The sequence below is a fragment of the Hyaena hyaena genome, unplaced genomic scaffold, assembly GCF_003009895.1.
Source record: "Hyaena hyaena isolate Hyena2069 unplaced genomic scaffold, ASM300989v1 scaffold_205, whole genome shotgun sequence".
NCBI lineage: Eukaryota > Metazoa > Chordata > Mammalia > Carnivora > Hyaenidae > Hyaena > Hyaena hyaena.
Genome location: NW_024080838.1, coordinates 1,353,080 through 1,369,472, shown reverse-complemented (window position 1 = coordinate 1,369,472; position 16,393 = coordinate 1,353,080). Strand labels below are relative to the sequence as shown.

The 16,393-nt window shown below is 38.2% G+C and overlaps 1 protein-coding gene across 1 annotated transcript; it reads left to right on the top strand.

Annotated features, from left to right (window-relative positions):
• The first annotated feature begins 66 nt into the window (after positions 1–66).
• UTP15 (UTP15 small subunit processome component) lies at positions 67–15,643 on the top strand. Its single transcript, XM_039242062.1, has 13 exons — positions 67–214; positions 2,479–2,654; positions 3,878–3,970; positions 4,069–4,253; positions 5,635–5,813; positions 6,397–6,522; positions 8,861–8,996; positions 11,328–11,412; positions 12,249–12,398; positions 13,113–13,214; positions 13,625–13,758; positions 13,937–13,995; positions 14,973–15,643. Exons 2-13 carry the CDS (start codon positions 2,565–2,567, stop codon positions 15,188–15,190), a joined length of 1,557 nt encoding a protein of 518 aa, XP_039097993.1. The 5' UTR covers positions 67–214; positions 2,479–2,564; the 3' UTR covers positions 15,191–15,643.
• Positions 15,644–16,393: the final 750 nt, after the last annotated feature.

The following is a 16,393-nucleotide window of genomic DNA, read 5'->3' as shown; positions in this document are numbered from 1 at the left end:
TCCCCGGCTGCGTAAGTCACGTCGGCCTACGCCCTTACGTCATTTTAGTGCGACCGGCCAGGTAGTTCTGCCCTCGCTGTGTCTCGGCAGCTCCCTGTAGGGTCCGCGTGATCTTCCGCAAGTGAGCCTCCGTAGTCTGGGCAGGAGCTGGCGGAATCCGAGAAATTTTCCTTGGACACAAAGTGTCCCTGCGGACCCGCTGGGCCTGTTAGAGGTAGGTGAAGGCGGCTCCTGGTGGGCGCAGTCCGGACTCATGTTGGGCCTTTTTTTGGTATCTCGCATGCTCCTCTGGGGCTTCCCAGTCTTCGCAGACCGGCTAAAACTCCTTAACCAGCCTCTCGGGATCCCCGCGGCTTAGCTTCGACCCGGATTTGCCTCCTCTGCGATCACATTCTCCCCTGTGCACCGTTGTTAACCCTCATCCCTCTGAGGCAGCGGGCAGATTTCCATCTCTGCCTTTGCTCATGCTTTTCCCTCGGTTTCGAATGCTGCCCTCGCCCCGTGCCCAGCTTAAGAGGTCCGTCGGCTTTAATGTTATACGTCAAGGCCGAGCTGAAATGCACATTGTGAGTCTTTCTGGGAGCCTCCCGGTTAGAATTAAAAATCGTTTTAGAGCTCTTAGTACTCCGTACGTTATTTATAGCATATCGTTATACTGCGTTGTATTGTGGTATAGTACTTGTTATTCATTTAGTTCCAGTTTCTCAGGCTCAGACCTCTTCCTGATCATTTTCTTCGTATTCATTTTCACTTCACATTTTGCCTGCATGCCTTTGTATTGTGTCGTGTTCCCCCCTCCGTCTCCTCCAGTGCTGTGTCTCACTTTAATCTGGCAAACCACCGCTACTATTCCTTACTCCCCACTTGTAAACTTTTTTTTTAAAAAAGTTTTTTTTTTAAACATTTACTCATTTTTGAGAGACAGAGACAAAGCATGAACAGGTGACGGGCAGAGAGAGAGGGAGAGACAGATTCCGAAGCAGGCTCCAGGCTCTGAGCTGTCAGCACAGAGTCCAATGTGAGGCTTGAACTCACGAACCACGAGATCATGACCTGAGCTGAAGTCAGACGCTCAAACCACTAGGGCCACCCAGATGCCCCTTCACTTGTAAACTTTTAAAGCTTTACGCCGTTTCTTTCAAGGCAGGGTTATGTACTCCTTTGCCCCTATTCTAGTAAGGGCTGGTTTTGCCTGTATACTAGTAAGGGAAGGAGCACTCAGGCTGGACCTGGAAGGGTGATGGTTCCTTTTTGGCAGCCAGTGAGCCTAGAATTGTTTTACAGGTAACTGTTTGCAGTCTCTTTGATGATAGGAGACACATTGAACCCGAAGTGGGTAAAATGTTATTCCCTGCTTCCACAAATCTCATTCTTTTAATTTATAAACATAAAATTGTACTCATAATTTTCTGGAGGGGGTTGTTAGTAAAAAATTGGGATTTTTTTTTTTCCCCTTGGTTACTTTCTTGCAACAGCATGATATTCTCCATTTTGCCTGTTGGGAAGCAAAGCTTAAGATACTTATCATCTGGCTCCTTACAGAGAAAGTTTGTTGACTCTTGCCGTGTAGCAATGTTCATATTACAGACACCACTTGTGATTTCAGTTTTGTGTTCTCCCATACAATCCAGCACAGTGCTTCCTTTATTTCCCTCCACAGGTTTTCTTTGAGCACTTAGAAAAAGTCTTCCAGGTACAAAATGTTCAGTTTAGTGGGAAAAAGAGATCATTACAAATGCAATTTTACCATGATTAGTGACAGAAATACGCAAAGTGAAGTTTTCCCTCTTGGTGTTTCTAAGGCTTTCAGGAAGTCAAGATCCTAGACTGTGTTCCTATAGATTAAATGTTATCTTAAATTTGGTTTCAGGAAACTTTTGTATTTGTAGTTTCACCTTCATGTTTTCTGTTGTTAGGAACTAAACAGTTCAATCCAATGTACTTCCGCTTTGACTACTGGATGAGATGGTTGAGCCAGATTGATTTCCAGGTGTTGTAAATTGGTTAGTTAGATGTGACAGTATTTGTGTACAGCCTCTGTGTATAGCTGAGTAGAGGGTGCACTTTGGTAGCCCTATCTGTATTCCACCTGCTTCCTTTAGATTGTCTCTTCTGTGTTACTGTCTAATGGTTTATTGGTCACTAATCTATAAGCCACCACACAGCCCTTTGAAATGACACAGTGTGTAAATTATACAGGTTTAAGAATAATGTGTATATACAGGGCACCTGGGTGGCTTAGTCGGTTAAGCGTCCGACTTTCGCTTAGATCATGATCTCGTGGTTCGTGGGTTCGAGCCCCGTGTCGGGCTCTGTGCTGACTGACAGCTCAGAGCCTGGAGCCTGTTTCAGTCTGTGACTCCCTCTCTCTCTGACCCTCCCCTGCTCACGCTGTCTCTCTCTCCTAGAAATAAATAAAACATTAAAAAAAATTTAAAAAAAAAGAATAACATGTATATAAAATATTTTCTTTTTCAGACATAGAGCAGAATCACTGTAATTATTTCTAACATCAATTTTAAACTATATATTCCTGGATAACAGCAGTCCAATTATATGAAATTATGGCTGGTTATAAGCCTGTGGCTATTCAAACGTATCCTGTACTTGGTGAAAAAATCACCCAAGACACACTATACTGGAACAACTATAAGGTAAGTGTAGATGGTAATGAGGGGGCTTGTGTTTACGCTCATTTCTCCCACATAGGTTATACTTGGGTACTCTAACAGAGAACTAATAACCAAAAGGAATCTATCACAAGTTTACAGTTTGAGAGCAAAATTTAGTGTGTGATGTTTTTTATTAGAATTCTTTATAAAAGTCCATACGGCTTAATCATTTTAATCATGCAAGTACCTAGCACAGAGTAGATGATTAATGAATGCCAAATGAGTTAAATCTTAGAATTTGAATCTCATGCAAGAAGATTTTTTTTTTGCCTTTTTAAAATAAGGAAAAAGTGATGCAGAATTAGTTCTTCTGGACTATTTATAATAACTTAAAAAAAAAGATGAACAACTAAATAGAAAAATGGAAAAAATTTGGGTTTGGGAGGTTTACGGAACAAGAAATTTAAATGGCCAATAAATACATAAAAGAGCTGCAGCTTAACTCATAATTAAAGAAATGTCAATTACAACAATAATTTGGATACTATTTTTCTTCTATTATAATTGGCACAAATGAAAAATTTTGATCACTGCTGCTTGAGAGAAGAAAGTTGGTGCAGATGTTCTGGAGGGCAGTTTGGCCTTATCCATCATGATAAAAATGGCTTTTGGTCATGTAACGTCCACAATTTGAAATGTACTCAAAGATTACACTCCCCTAAATTTACTGAGATATATGTATATCAATGTTGATTAAAGTATTATTTGTAATACTAGAAATTTTGGAAAAACCTGTGTCACATAGTAGTGGACTGATAAAGTAAATTATGATGTACCCTATGATGGACGGCAAATCTATTGATCGTATGAAAAATTGGCTGAGATATGTTATTAAGTGAAAAGAAGCAAGGTACAGAGCAGCCTGCATGGTGTGATCGTTGTGTCAGTTACAGAATACATGGCTAATTATAGGCTGGCCTAGGCATAACTTTGTGTCCCTAGCAATGATTACGGAAAACTCCACAGTTGAAGACAAAGAGTGGGGTATGGTTTTCCAACCACGTAGTTATTTACCTTCATGACAGCCATGACAGTCTGGATGATGGCATTTGGACCTGTTTTGCTTTTTTCATACTTTTGTATCAGATACAACCTAGTAAAACGTTACTAAGAACAAAGAGAAACCATCTGTAAGAAATTATGTAATGCTTACACAGTCTTACCAGTTGTAACTCTGTTAATACTTTGTATTATTTTTTATTAAGACCCCTGTTCAGATCAAGGAGTTTGGTGCAGTGTCAAAAGTAGACTTTTCTCCACAGCCTCCATATAATTATGCTGTCACAGCTTCCTCAAGGGTAAATATAATATTAAATTTTTCTTTCTTTTGTGTCTTTTTTATTTACTACTGATCTAGAGACATCTGGTTAAGTACTATGTTTTTATCTTTTTGTAGATTCACATTTATGGCCGATATTCTCAAGAACCTATAAAAACCTTTTCCCGATTTAAAGACACAGCATACTGTGCTACTTTTCGTCAGGATGGTAGACTGCTTGTGGCCGGCAGTGAAGATGGTGGAGTTCAGCTTTTTGATATAACTGGGAGAGCTCCCCTCAGGCAGTTCGAAGGCCATACTAAGTAAGAGCCAGTGTTTAAAAATTTAAAAATTTTTTTAAACTGAGGTATAATTAACAAAACATGTTAGCTACAGGTGTATGTTCAATATTTGTGTATGTTGCAGAATAATCATAAGTCTAGTTAACATCTGTCATCATCTGTTACAGACTTGGTTTTTATGTGTTCTTTGTTGTTATGTTGTACGCTTTTTTGTTTTGTTTTTTGGGCTTTGAATGAAAACACAGAGCAGTTCTGTGAAGATTATGTACCCATATATACTTTATTTCATGGTTGTTCTAAGACAGAGGGCATAATCTGGTCCAGTCCTGCGGTCCTGTTTGATGGGGCTCCTGAATTCTGTAGAATTGTATGTGACATTTTAAGAAATGTACATTTATCTGGGAAGATTTCCTGTAGCTTTCATTTAATTTCTCAGTGAGTTCTGTGACCAGTCAAGGTGATAAACCACTGATCTAAAGACACCTCCCAGCTATGAATGAGAACACTATAGGCTGAACTATACTAGAGGTTCTCATTTTGAAGTCAAGATGGAAGGTTGATTTTCTTCTTGATTTTAATATTTTGCTCCTTGATAAATGGTCAGGGCAATTTTGTATTATAACTTTATACCAGGATTACCAATTTCACTTCTGAAATTTGCTACTGATTTAAAAATCTCAAGTGTTTTTTATAATGTATTATCAGGAAGATCTTTTCTCATCAGTGAAACATTAAAATTGAAGTTTATTTATTTATTTTGAGAGAGAGAGAGAGAGAGGGAGAGAATCCCAAGCAGGCTCTGTGCTGTCAGCATAGATCCTGACCCAGGGCTCGATCCCACAAACTGAGATCACGATCTGAGTCGAAATCAGTAGTCGGAAGCTTACATGACTGAACCACCCAGGTGCCCCTGGAAAATTTAAGTGTTTATCCATTTATTTTGAGAGAGAGTGGGTGTGAGTGATCAGGGGAAGGGCAGAGAGAGACAGAGAGAGAGAATCCCAAGCAGGTTCTGATGCTGTCAGTGCTCAACCAACTGAGCCACCCAGGCGCCTGCCGCCCCCCATTTTGAAAGTTTTTAAATTAAAAATACCTTTGCTCCAACATTTAGAACATTTTCTTTTATTGAGCAATTTTGTAGAATTGTTAACACTTAGAAAATAAATTTTAAGGCTTTTGTTGAATATTATTAATTTCATAGTGTATGGGATGTTTAAATTTTTAAATTGCCTTAGGGACAGACATCTATTTTAAAGATTTTTCTCTCATGATTTCCCACTACAATTACTCCCTGAAACTGAGCTGCTTTTTTGTTATTTGGGGAAAAAGAGTTTTATGTTTTATGTTAGTTTTATCTTGCTTTTTAATATATTGACCCTTGATTTTTTTTTTTTTTTTTTAGAGCAGTTCATACGGTTGATTTTACAGCTGACAAATACCATGTGGTGTCTGGGGCTGATGATTATACGGTTAGGTTGTGGGATATTCCAAACTCCAAAGAGATTCTGACATTCAGAGAGCATTCTGATTACGTGAGGTGTGGATGTGCTAGCAAACTGAACCCAGACCTCTTTGTGACAGGTTGGTGAATCCTTTTTCCCTCCTGAAGTTGATAATTTTATTGTGACATAATTTGATACTGCTTTGGGACTCTTTTGGAATAGAGCAATTTAAAATTTTTTATAAAGGAATATATTTCTGTTTATCCATTTCTTCTCTTTTTCATCTTTTGATGATTGTTCTTAATGTCTTCCAAGTGTGTTTGGAAACAAGGCTTCCCTGAAAACCTGAGTGTCGGAACTCTGGTTTGGTACTCTGGTTTTCACAGAGCCTCCAAGCAGCCAAGAAACGAAGATAATGCAGTCCAGTCTTGGCGGGTGTCTGTGCAGGGGTTCCCAGATGATTGAGTAGTGGCAGTAATTTGAAGATAGCAATAGTTTAAGATCCTGTATGATATGGAATGGGGCAGCATAATGCTTTTTCAGAAATAATCATTGGTACCAGAGAGTATGTAGGTGTGATCTCATCTTGAACATGTGTGTGTGTCTTTAAGTTTTGTCTCAGCCCTTTCTCCTTTTCAAATTTGTTTGAATACATACACATATATTTAGTTTTTGTTGTTTTGAGTAATGAAACTCACATAATACAAAAACTGGCATTTTAGGGTCATATGATCATACCCTGAAGATGTTTGATGCACGAACAAACAAGAGCGTGATCTCTGTTGAGCATGGGCAGCCAGTGGAGAGTGTCCTGCTTTTTCCCTCTGGAGGTCTTCTGGTATCAGCAGGTACCTTAAAAATTGCTTTTACTGATATTGTGTGTCTTGAATCAGTCATGTCTTTATCAGTTACTTTTTTTTTAATCACTTTTTATAATTTAACATTGTGCTCTAGAATTACATACCTAGGTTTTGTTCAGTGGATAAACAGGACAGGCGAGCACTTATTATTATTTATTGATTACCTAATGTGAGCCAGATACTGTGCTATTATATGCATACCATCGAGCCTAGAAGTGAGTTAGTTTTCTCCCTATTTTGCAACTAAGGAAATATATAAAAGTTTTTAAACTAATTTGTTCAAGATAGAGTGGCAGATCTGAAATCCCAGAACTTGAGAGCCTGCGTTGTGTATATACGAGAGAAATCCAGGTTGTATGCCTGTTATTCCTACCTAAGAGATCTTTGGCAGCTTTCGAAAACACAGTTCTTTCAATTCTAGGATCAGGCTTGTCTCTTTTTTTTTTTTTTTTTTTTTTTAAATATTTTTATTTATTTCTAGGAGAGAGAGAGACAGCGTGAGCAGGGGAGGGTCAGAGAGAGAGGGAGTCACAGACTGAAACAGGCTCCAGGCTCTGAGCTGGCAGTCAGCACAGAGCCCGNGAACCCACGAACCGCGAGATCATGACCTAAGCGAAAGTCGGACGCTTAACCGACTAAGCCACCCAGGCGCCCCAGGCTTGTCTCTTTTTATGTCTCTTTTGATTGAAGTGACTTTATGCAGCAAGTAGCCAGTAGTTCTGGAGGAGGATATAATGTGGAGTCAGAAGGGGTTTTGATACGTTTTTCATCAAGCTGAAACAGGTATTTTTTTGTGATGTTGATCCTAGAGCTTTTTTTTTCTTTTAAAAATTTTTTAAAATGTTTTATTTATTTCTGAGAGAGAGAGAGAGACAGCATGAGCAGGGGAGGGTCAGAGAGAGAGGGAGACATAGAATCTGAAACAGGCTCCAGGCTCTGAGCTGTCAGCACAGAGCCCGACACGGGGCTCGAACCCACGAACCGTGAGATCATGACCTGAGCTGAAGTCAGACGCTTAGCTGACTGAGCCACCCAGGCGCCCCTCCTAGAGCATTTTCAAAATTAGAATGGAAGAAATAAATTAGCTTCTTTAGTTTATCAAGTCAAAATTAATGTGTTGACATTACAACAAAGGTAGTGTGTATAGCACGTATATGGCTTTGTGTATAGAATTTTTGTCTTAATTCTAAAACCCAAATAGAAATTACCCTGTTTTGTACTTCTTCTCCAGTACCTATGTAATTTCAAAATAAATTGATAACATTGTCAGATGTATCCATTTGTCTTGGTGTTATTTTGAGAAATGGAAATAAGTTCAAGCGAGAATGGACACCTGTATGCTAATCTCCACTGTGTCACCAGCTAATTGTATGAACTTGGGCAATCTCTTAACTCCTGTAGACTTTGAAATGGAGTTTGGATGGGATCCATTCTTTAAACTGTGCTCTCTCATGAGCTGCCACACATGGTGAGACAGGGACTATGAATTGGCTTACAGGCCCAGTTTCCCAGTCAGGATACAGAAGACCTTTGTTCCCCCTTCTCCAACTTGTTCTTCAGTTTTACCTTCTAGATTTTTGTTTAATTTTTCATTGGAATAAAATTTGCCATAGTAAAAGAATTCTTTTTATTATTATTATTTTTTAATTTTAATTTTTTTACATTTATTTATTTTTGAGGGACAGAGAGAGAGTGAGAGTTAGGGAGGGGCAGAGAGAGAGGGAGACACAGAATCTGAAGTGGGCTCCAGGCTCTGAGCTGTCAGCATGAACCATGAGATCATGACCTGAGCCAAAGTCAGACGTCTAGCCGACTGAGCCACCCAGACACCCCAAAAAGAATTCTTTTTAAACTGTTGGATTAAATTGCCTTTAAGGACCCTTCTAACTCTTAGAGTAGAAGTTATAGGGAAATTTTTCAGTTTTGTTGAGATTCACAGACTTTTGAGGAAATAAAAGTATATTATTCATTTCCATAGTGACATGTTTCTTTTGCAAAACGATTTTATTACAATTTTCTTAAAATGCTTTTTGGTTATACTTTTTATTTTGCGGGTGGTTCTGTGAACTTTACAAATATGCAATAATTTAATCATTGTAACAGTTCTTTGTGGTAGGAACCATTGTTCTATGTGGTAGGAACCTCATTGTAACCACTGAGTTACAAGCTCAGTGAGTGACAGAGCCAGCGTGGAGACCAGGCGGTTTGGCAGAGCCCCTCACCTCACCTCCAGGCCATGCAGTGTCCAGGAAAGAGTGCTTTTCAGATCTTTTAAATATTGAATGTATAGGCAGAATTTCAAACTAATGATTCTTTCTCTCTCTAGGAGGTCGTTATGTTAAAATCTGGGACATTCTGAAAGGAGGACAGTTGCTAGTGTCTTTGAAAAATCATCATAAAACTGTGACGTGTTTGTATCTGAGCAGCTCTGGACAGAGGTTACTCTCGGGGTCACTGGATAGGTTAGCATTTTAATTTTCTTTCCTTATTATTGCTATTGTACACGTATTTACTACCTGAGGAAATGAGGTATTTCTGCATTATTTGTGATGAAATAAATGTTCTGTCAGATGATTTCTATGAAAAAAATCTATTGAGTTGAAAATAGTTTTGACCTGGGGCGCCTGGGTGGCTCAGTCGGTTAAGCGTCCGGCTTCAGCTCAGGTCATGATCTCATGGTTTGTGGGTTCGAGCCCCGCATCGGGCTCTGTGCTGACAGCCAGCTCAGAGCCTGGAGCCTGCTTTGGATTCCGTGTTTCCCTCTCTCTCTGACCCTCCCCTGCTCACGCGGTCTCTCTCTCTCAGAAATAAATAAAAACATTAAAAAGAATTAAAAAAAAAAAGAAAAGAAAATAGTTTTGACCTTTTATTTATAGTACAATAAACTTATTTTCTCACTTGACATAATTTAGTGCTTTAACTTGCATACTTAAGGAATTTTATTGAACCATTTGAACATTAGTCTATTAAAAAAGTCCATTGTTCTGTGGTTTCTTTAAAAAAATCCTTATTATATGTTAGTATATTTTAAAATATTTATTATGAGTATATGTATATATTTTAGTTTATATTCTTCAAAAGTTGAAACTGCACATGAAGATTTCTATACTTCAATGTGATTCATATACTCCTTTTTTATATAGGTATTAGTATTCCATTAGTTAATGGTCTAGAACAGTGCTGGCCAACACATAAGATGGGGGTTACATACGTAATTTTAAATATTTTAGTAGCCACAAAAAGGCAAAAAGAACTAGGTAAAATTAAGAATATATTTCATTTCTGGGGCACCTGGGTGGCTTAGTTGGTTAAGTGCCCAACTTTGGCTCAGGTCATGATCTCACAGTTCGTGGGTTCAAGCCCCACATCGGGCTCTGTGCTGACAGCCAGTTCAGAGCCTGGAGCCTGTTTCAGATTCTGTGTCTCCCTCTCTCTCTGACCCTCCCCGCTCACACTCTCTCTCTCTCTCAGAAATAAATAAAACATTAAAAAAAACTTAAAAAATATATATTTCATTTAGTTCAGTGTATCTAAAGTATTATTTCAACATGTAATCAGTGTAAAAATTATCGAGAGACTGGAGACAAATTAAGCATCCAATATGTGCCCTATGATATGGTAATAATTTATAGTGATTAAAGTTAAATACAGTTTCGTTTAACAGAAAAATATTCTAATACTGCCTCAGTTTTAAAAGTAAAATTCAAGTTAATTAAAATCAAGTAAAATAGAAAATTTGGTTCTTCATTTTGATAACCACCTTTCAGGTGCTCAGTCGCATGTGGCTAGAACTGTGGCACAGTTCTCGTAGTGACTTATATTCATTTGATTTTGGCCATTTTGTTTCCATATTTCCTATTTTAACTATTATGGAAAGTCTTGGTTTTTCAGTAAGTTTATGAAAAAGTATACATATTTTAAAACTAGGAAACATCTTTAACACAAAGGAATTTATTATGTAAACACCCAGCAGATTCTCTGAAATGACGTTACTAGGTAATTTGGGACTTGAGTTAAAAATTATTTTTAATGTTTGTTTAGTTTTGAGAGAGAGAAAGCGCGTGCGTGCGCATGCAAGTGGGGGAGGGGCAGAGAGAGAGGGAGACGCAGAACGGGAAGCAGAGCCCGATGTGGGGCTAAAACTCATGGACTGTGAGATAATTACCTGAGCTTAGGTGGGGGACGCTTAACCACTTGAGCCACCCAGGTGCCCCAGGGACTCACGTTTTGATGTGTCCCTCAGAAATCAAGTGTGCGTTGGCTCTGTTCACAGTAGTTCTGAGCCCACAGTGACAGTGTCTCCCAGAGGATGTACAGTAGCAGCTGGAGACCCTTGTGCTTGCTGGCACCAGTTGGGAGTGGAGAGCTTGGCCTGCAGTGGGTGTGGTCCAGGATGCTGCTGAGCATGTGCAGTGCACAGAGCAGCCCCCACAGCAACGCCTCACCTGGCCCGTAGTGTAAATCCTGCTAACCCTGAGAAACCCTGCTTTTTGACTTCCAGTGGGCTTAATACTTCTTCTTTACTCTCAGGTTTCATCTTCAGGCGACCTTGGTTCCTGGTCTCTCCTTCTGGTGGCTACTCAGGTCTTTATGCAGACATTGCTAGTGCTAGTACACAGCTCCTTGTTAAGAGATTCAGTGATGAATTAGTTTGCAGTTAGTATTATGGATCGTTATTTTCCTTCATTGATGTGTAAAATTTAATATTTGTATATTGAATTTCTAAAAAATAAAAATTTGCATTTTATACTCATTTCCAAGGTGATTTATGACAAACCTTTCCTTTTTATTAGGAAGGTGAAAATATATAGCACGACTTCCTATAAAGTGGTCCACAGTTTTGATTATGCAGCTTCAATTTTGAGTCTTGCACTTTCAGTAAGTACTTTCAGCCCTTTTTAAAGCTTTCACTAACTTTGTCTCTTCAGTGAAACTGAAATGGAATGTACTTTGTATTTGAGTAAATCTAATTTTCTTCTTGCCACATGAAATAGTTAAGGCAGTTGCTATTATATTATATGACTTGTCCCAATAATTTAGTATGAATTGAGTTTTAGGTCTTGCTCGCCATATAGCTTTAAACCAAGTACAGCTGTAGGCATTGTTAACACTAAAGACAGGATCTGGGAAATTGATGAATCTCTTTTCAACACGTTTAACTTAGGGTTTAAAGTCACATTGGCTCTCTGAGGGGGAAAAAAATGAAAGGGGATAACAAAGTGAACCTCCTTGTCATTGTTGACTGCTCTTTCTGGAATGTCCGCTGTCAAGTTTCATGAGCCATGGAAGAAGTGGGTATTTGAATACATCATATAGAAATCTGAATTAATTAGGAGAGGACAAGTTTATCACAAAATGTTTTCTTGGCAAGATTGTGGAAAGTCATGCCATCGCACAATGCTTTTTCTAGTAAGAGGATGTAGGAAAAAAATTATTTTAAAAGTTCCCCAAGATGTCATTGACTCTTTATTGTTATACAAAGTGCCAGTGATAATTTACACCGGACATAACATGTACTGTCAGTAAAATCGTATCCTGGAAGAAAAAGTGATTTGTTCTATCTTTTTGCATAGTTAGGCAGAGTAATTCTATCCGAATAGAACTCTTGTGAAAGTATGGATAAGCGGAAAACACTTATAAATGGTGTTTTGAAGAGAAAGTAAGATAAATGATGGGTTAGGAATAGACTAACTTCTATTTCTAATTGCTTTTAGCATGAAGATGAGACAATAGTTGTAGGAATGACCAATGGAATACTAAGTGTTAAACATCGGAAATCTGAAGCAAAGAAGGATTCTCTTCCCAGGAGAAGAAGGCCTGCATATCGAACTTTTATTAAAGGAAAAAATTACATGAAGCAACGGGTATTTGTATATTTCTTACATTTTTTAGAAGGTATAGTTTGTTAGAGCAGTCAACTCCATCCCTGCACATGACTGGAATGTGTAGTTCACATGGCATTTAACTTTATTTTGCTCTTCTCTAAATTAGCTTTCTCTCCAGATTGTTAGATTGGGGACATTATTAATAAGTAGTGGGGAATAACGACTTCTTTGATATCCAGAATCATAATAATGTTACAGTATTTTACCATAGTCAAGAACAGTGTCTTTCATACACTACCTGATTTGATCTCCTAAACAACCCTGAACAGTAGTAGAGCCAGTTATGTCCCCATTTGGATCAGAGAAGATGGAGATACAAAGAAGTTACAGTCAATCCAGCATTTCATTACTGATAACCAGAGTTGTTGGGGCTAGATCTGTTTCTCACATTCCTGTTTTCTTTTTCTACTAAGTCACACAGCCTGCCATGTAAAAAGAATTGAAATGAGTAATGTTTGCCCAGAGTGAGGTATTGTGTATATATTTTAAGTTAAATCGTAGGAGAGTTAAGAACACATTGATGTGGCAAAGTATTCCATTTTCAGTTAGTCTGCATTCCTGGCTTATGCTCAGTATTTATTAGATAGTTCAGGGTCATGCTGGTGTAAAAAAATACCACTATGAAAAAACTTCATTTCAATGCAACTCTGTGCAGAAACTGATTTTTCTTTATAAATTTTCTTTGTAATGCAGGATGACATTTTGATCAACAGGCCATCAAAGAAACACCTAGAATTATATGACAGGGATCTGAAAAATTTCCGGGTCTCTAAGGCACTTGACAGAGTCCTTGAGGTGAGTGAGGAGCATGTATACATGTACACAATACGTATGTTGTGTATACATGTGTGTGTTTTACATTTTATTTTTAGTAAAACTTTAGTTTTTTAGAACATTTTTAGGTTCACAGCAAAATTGAGGGAAAGGAACAGAGATTTCCCATATATTCCCTGCCCCCACACATACGTAGCCTCTCCTATTATCACCGTCCCCCACCAGAATGGTACATTAGTTATACTTGATGAACCCGTAAGGAGCATATTTGTAAAAGAATCATTTTATTATTTGCCTTGTGCATTACCATGACTCAAAACTGTAATGATAAAAAACCTATTTAAATTTGGTAACTGTTAGTAAGTTCCAAGACTATGATATTTTGCCCTTGCTGTCTAATCTGCTTATGTTGACTCTGAAAAATTTTCCAGCCCAGTTGTACAATAAAGACACCTGAGATTACAGTTTCCATCATAAAGGAGCTAAATCGAAGAGGAGTCCTTGCAAATGCCCTTGCAGGTCGGGATGAAAAGGAAATCAGTCGTGTTCTTAATTTTTTGATACGGTATGTTTTATGTTTTTGAAGCTATATTTTGCATCTGAAATCCTTCTTTATCTCAAATGAGAGACATTTACTTTGAGATTGACCTTTGAAAAAAACTAATGGATCAATTCAGTAAATCTGTTTTAAGGATTTTTTTGGTAAAGTTTGCATGTTTCAGTAAACAATTTTTGCTTTGTAGGAATCTTTCTCAGCCAAGATTTGCCCCTGTTTTGATCAATGCTGCTGAAATAATTATTGGTAAGTAGTTGTTAAAACTTGAAAAATCCTAGCATGCTTGCAACAATAGAGGTGTCAGATAATGAAATCAAATAGATTACGATATCTTTTTTAAAAATTTTCTTTAATGTTTATTCATTTTTTAAAAAAATTTACATACAAGTTAGTTAGCATATAGTGCTATAAGTAATGTTTACTTATCTTTGAAAGAGAAAGACACAGTGCGAGCAGGGGAGGGGCAGAGAGAGAAGGAGACACAGAACCCAAAGCAGGCTCTAGGCTCTGAGCTGTCAGTACAGAGCCCAACGCAGGGCTTGAACCCACGAACTGTGAAATCATGACCTGAGCTGAAGTTGGACGCTTAACCGACTGAGCCACCCAGGCGCCCCTAATGTTTATTCATTTTTGAGAGAGAGAGAGAGAAACAGTATGTGAGTGGTGGAGGGGCAGAGAGAGAGAGGGAAACACAGAATCTGAAGCAGGCTCCAGGCTCTGAACTGTCAGCACAGAGCCTGAAGTGGGGCTCAAACCCATGAACGGTGAGACCATGACTTGAGCCGAAGTTGGATCCTCAACCAACTGAGCCACCTAGGCGCCCCTCTTGTTTTTATCAGTTCTCCAGTAGAGATTGTCATGAAGAAAACAAACAACAATTGTAAATCAATGTATTTTAAAGGAAGGAAAATGTTTACAGTAGTTTGACTCTGAATTGCAGAGAGTAATTATGATTAAGTAATTTCATCTTAGACATCTACAATGATTATGACTATTTTTTTAATGGGAAAATGAAAGAACCTCTACACTGTACTTTCTGTAATTATTTCTTCTTGAGTACATTTATTCAGTTGGATTGTTTGTTTTCGGTAAATCATTATAAAAGAAGTATAGACTTCTCAGTACTTTCGTAGTTAATATTTTTATACTTTTTCTAAATATTGGCTATTCATTTATTCTTTAGAGAGATACTTATCAATGATGTATTTTATCTCTCTTTCCAGATATATATCTTCCTGTGATTGGTCAGTCACCTGTAGTTGACAAAAAGTTTTTATTACTTCAAGGACTTGTAGAAAAAGAGATTGATTACCAAAGAGAACTGCTAGAAACCTTGGGGATGATGGATATGCTCTTTGCTACTATGACCAAGAAAGAAAGCACTTCTGTGTTGCAGCATGCATCTGATGGATTTCTAGAGAACAAGAAGATGGAGTCATAGTGTCTGCTTCAAGAGACCCGTGAGCGCTCCTACCCTGAAAACAATTTGATTCTCTTAACTATAAGCAAGAGAATCTCTTTGATACATTAAAAAGAACCCCAAAACTGTTCACAGAAGGAGTCTTCTGGAAGAGACTGGAACTATAATTGGAAAATAAGTACCTATTTTAAGACATGGTTTTCCATGTAATACTTTGAATTATTCCATGGCATCTTCTGCTGGAAGATCTCCGTTATTTCGGTCATAGTATATTGTCCACCTTGGACAAATTGATACTAATTTTAATATAGCAAAGTTGTGTATGAACATCTGGCAGGCATTCTGACTCTGGAATGGGCTTCAAGTGAAACCCTGCTAAAGAAACAGTGCTTTATATTGTACTTCTGCCCTGGGAAAACAACAATGACAACAACAACTAATGGCAGCAACAAATAAATTCTCTCTCCCCTCTCATCAGTGCCCTTGGGATTTTCAGGCTTGGCTCCCTCTCCTTGACATCATCCTCATTTATCATAGGTCCCACGTTCTGCCTCTACTGGTAACAGGACTGCCTTTGCTCCAGTTGGGACACATCAGTGGCCAGCTCAGGACAGTTTTGACTCTGAGCTAGTTCGGTATGTATGCAGAGAGTGTGAGGAGGCAGCTCTGGTACCTAACAATTGTATTCTCCATTCCACATACTCTTTTTATTCCTTGAATTGTGACCATCCTAATCAGAACAGGGTCCACAGATCTTCTTGGACCACGTTTTCTTCCTTCTCGATATGTAGTTTTCTACTCAGTTTCCAGCTTGCCTCAGGTCAAAGGAGTGATAAAATTTGCCATTTTTCTTGTAATAATAGCCTTTCAGCTTGTTATATATGTTGGGAGCTTATCTTGTAGCTCCCTACCCTTCTGAAAACCATTTTCTCAGATCTGTATTTATTTTTTTTGTCCGTTCAATTTGCATAATCATCTTGTGCTTTAGAACCCAAGGTAGAGTAGCTTGCTTCAGAAAATAGTTGTATTTTTTTTGAAAGTTCAATGTAAGTCACATTTTTTTATAAAGATATTCTTATTTTCTTCTTGTATTTCTGAGATGTATCAATTCCTGGTGGATAGTCCCTGGCTAGTGAATGCTGGCACACACATTTCACACATTCTGCCTCTCCCTCCTTCTCCTGATTCCTATTCCACCTCACGTGTTAACTATCTGTAAGGGAA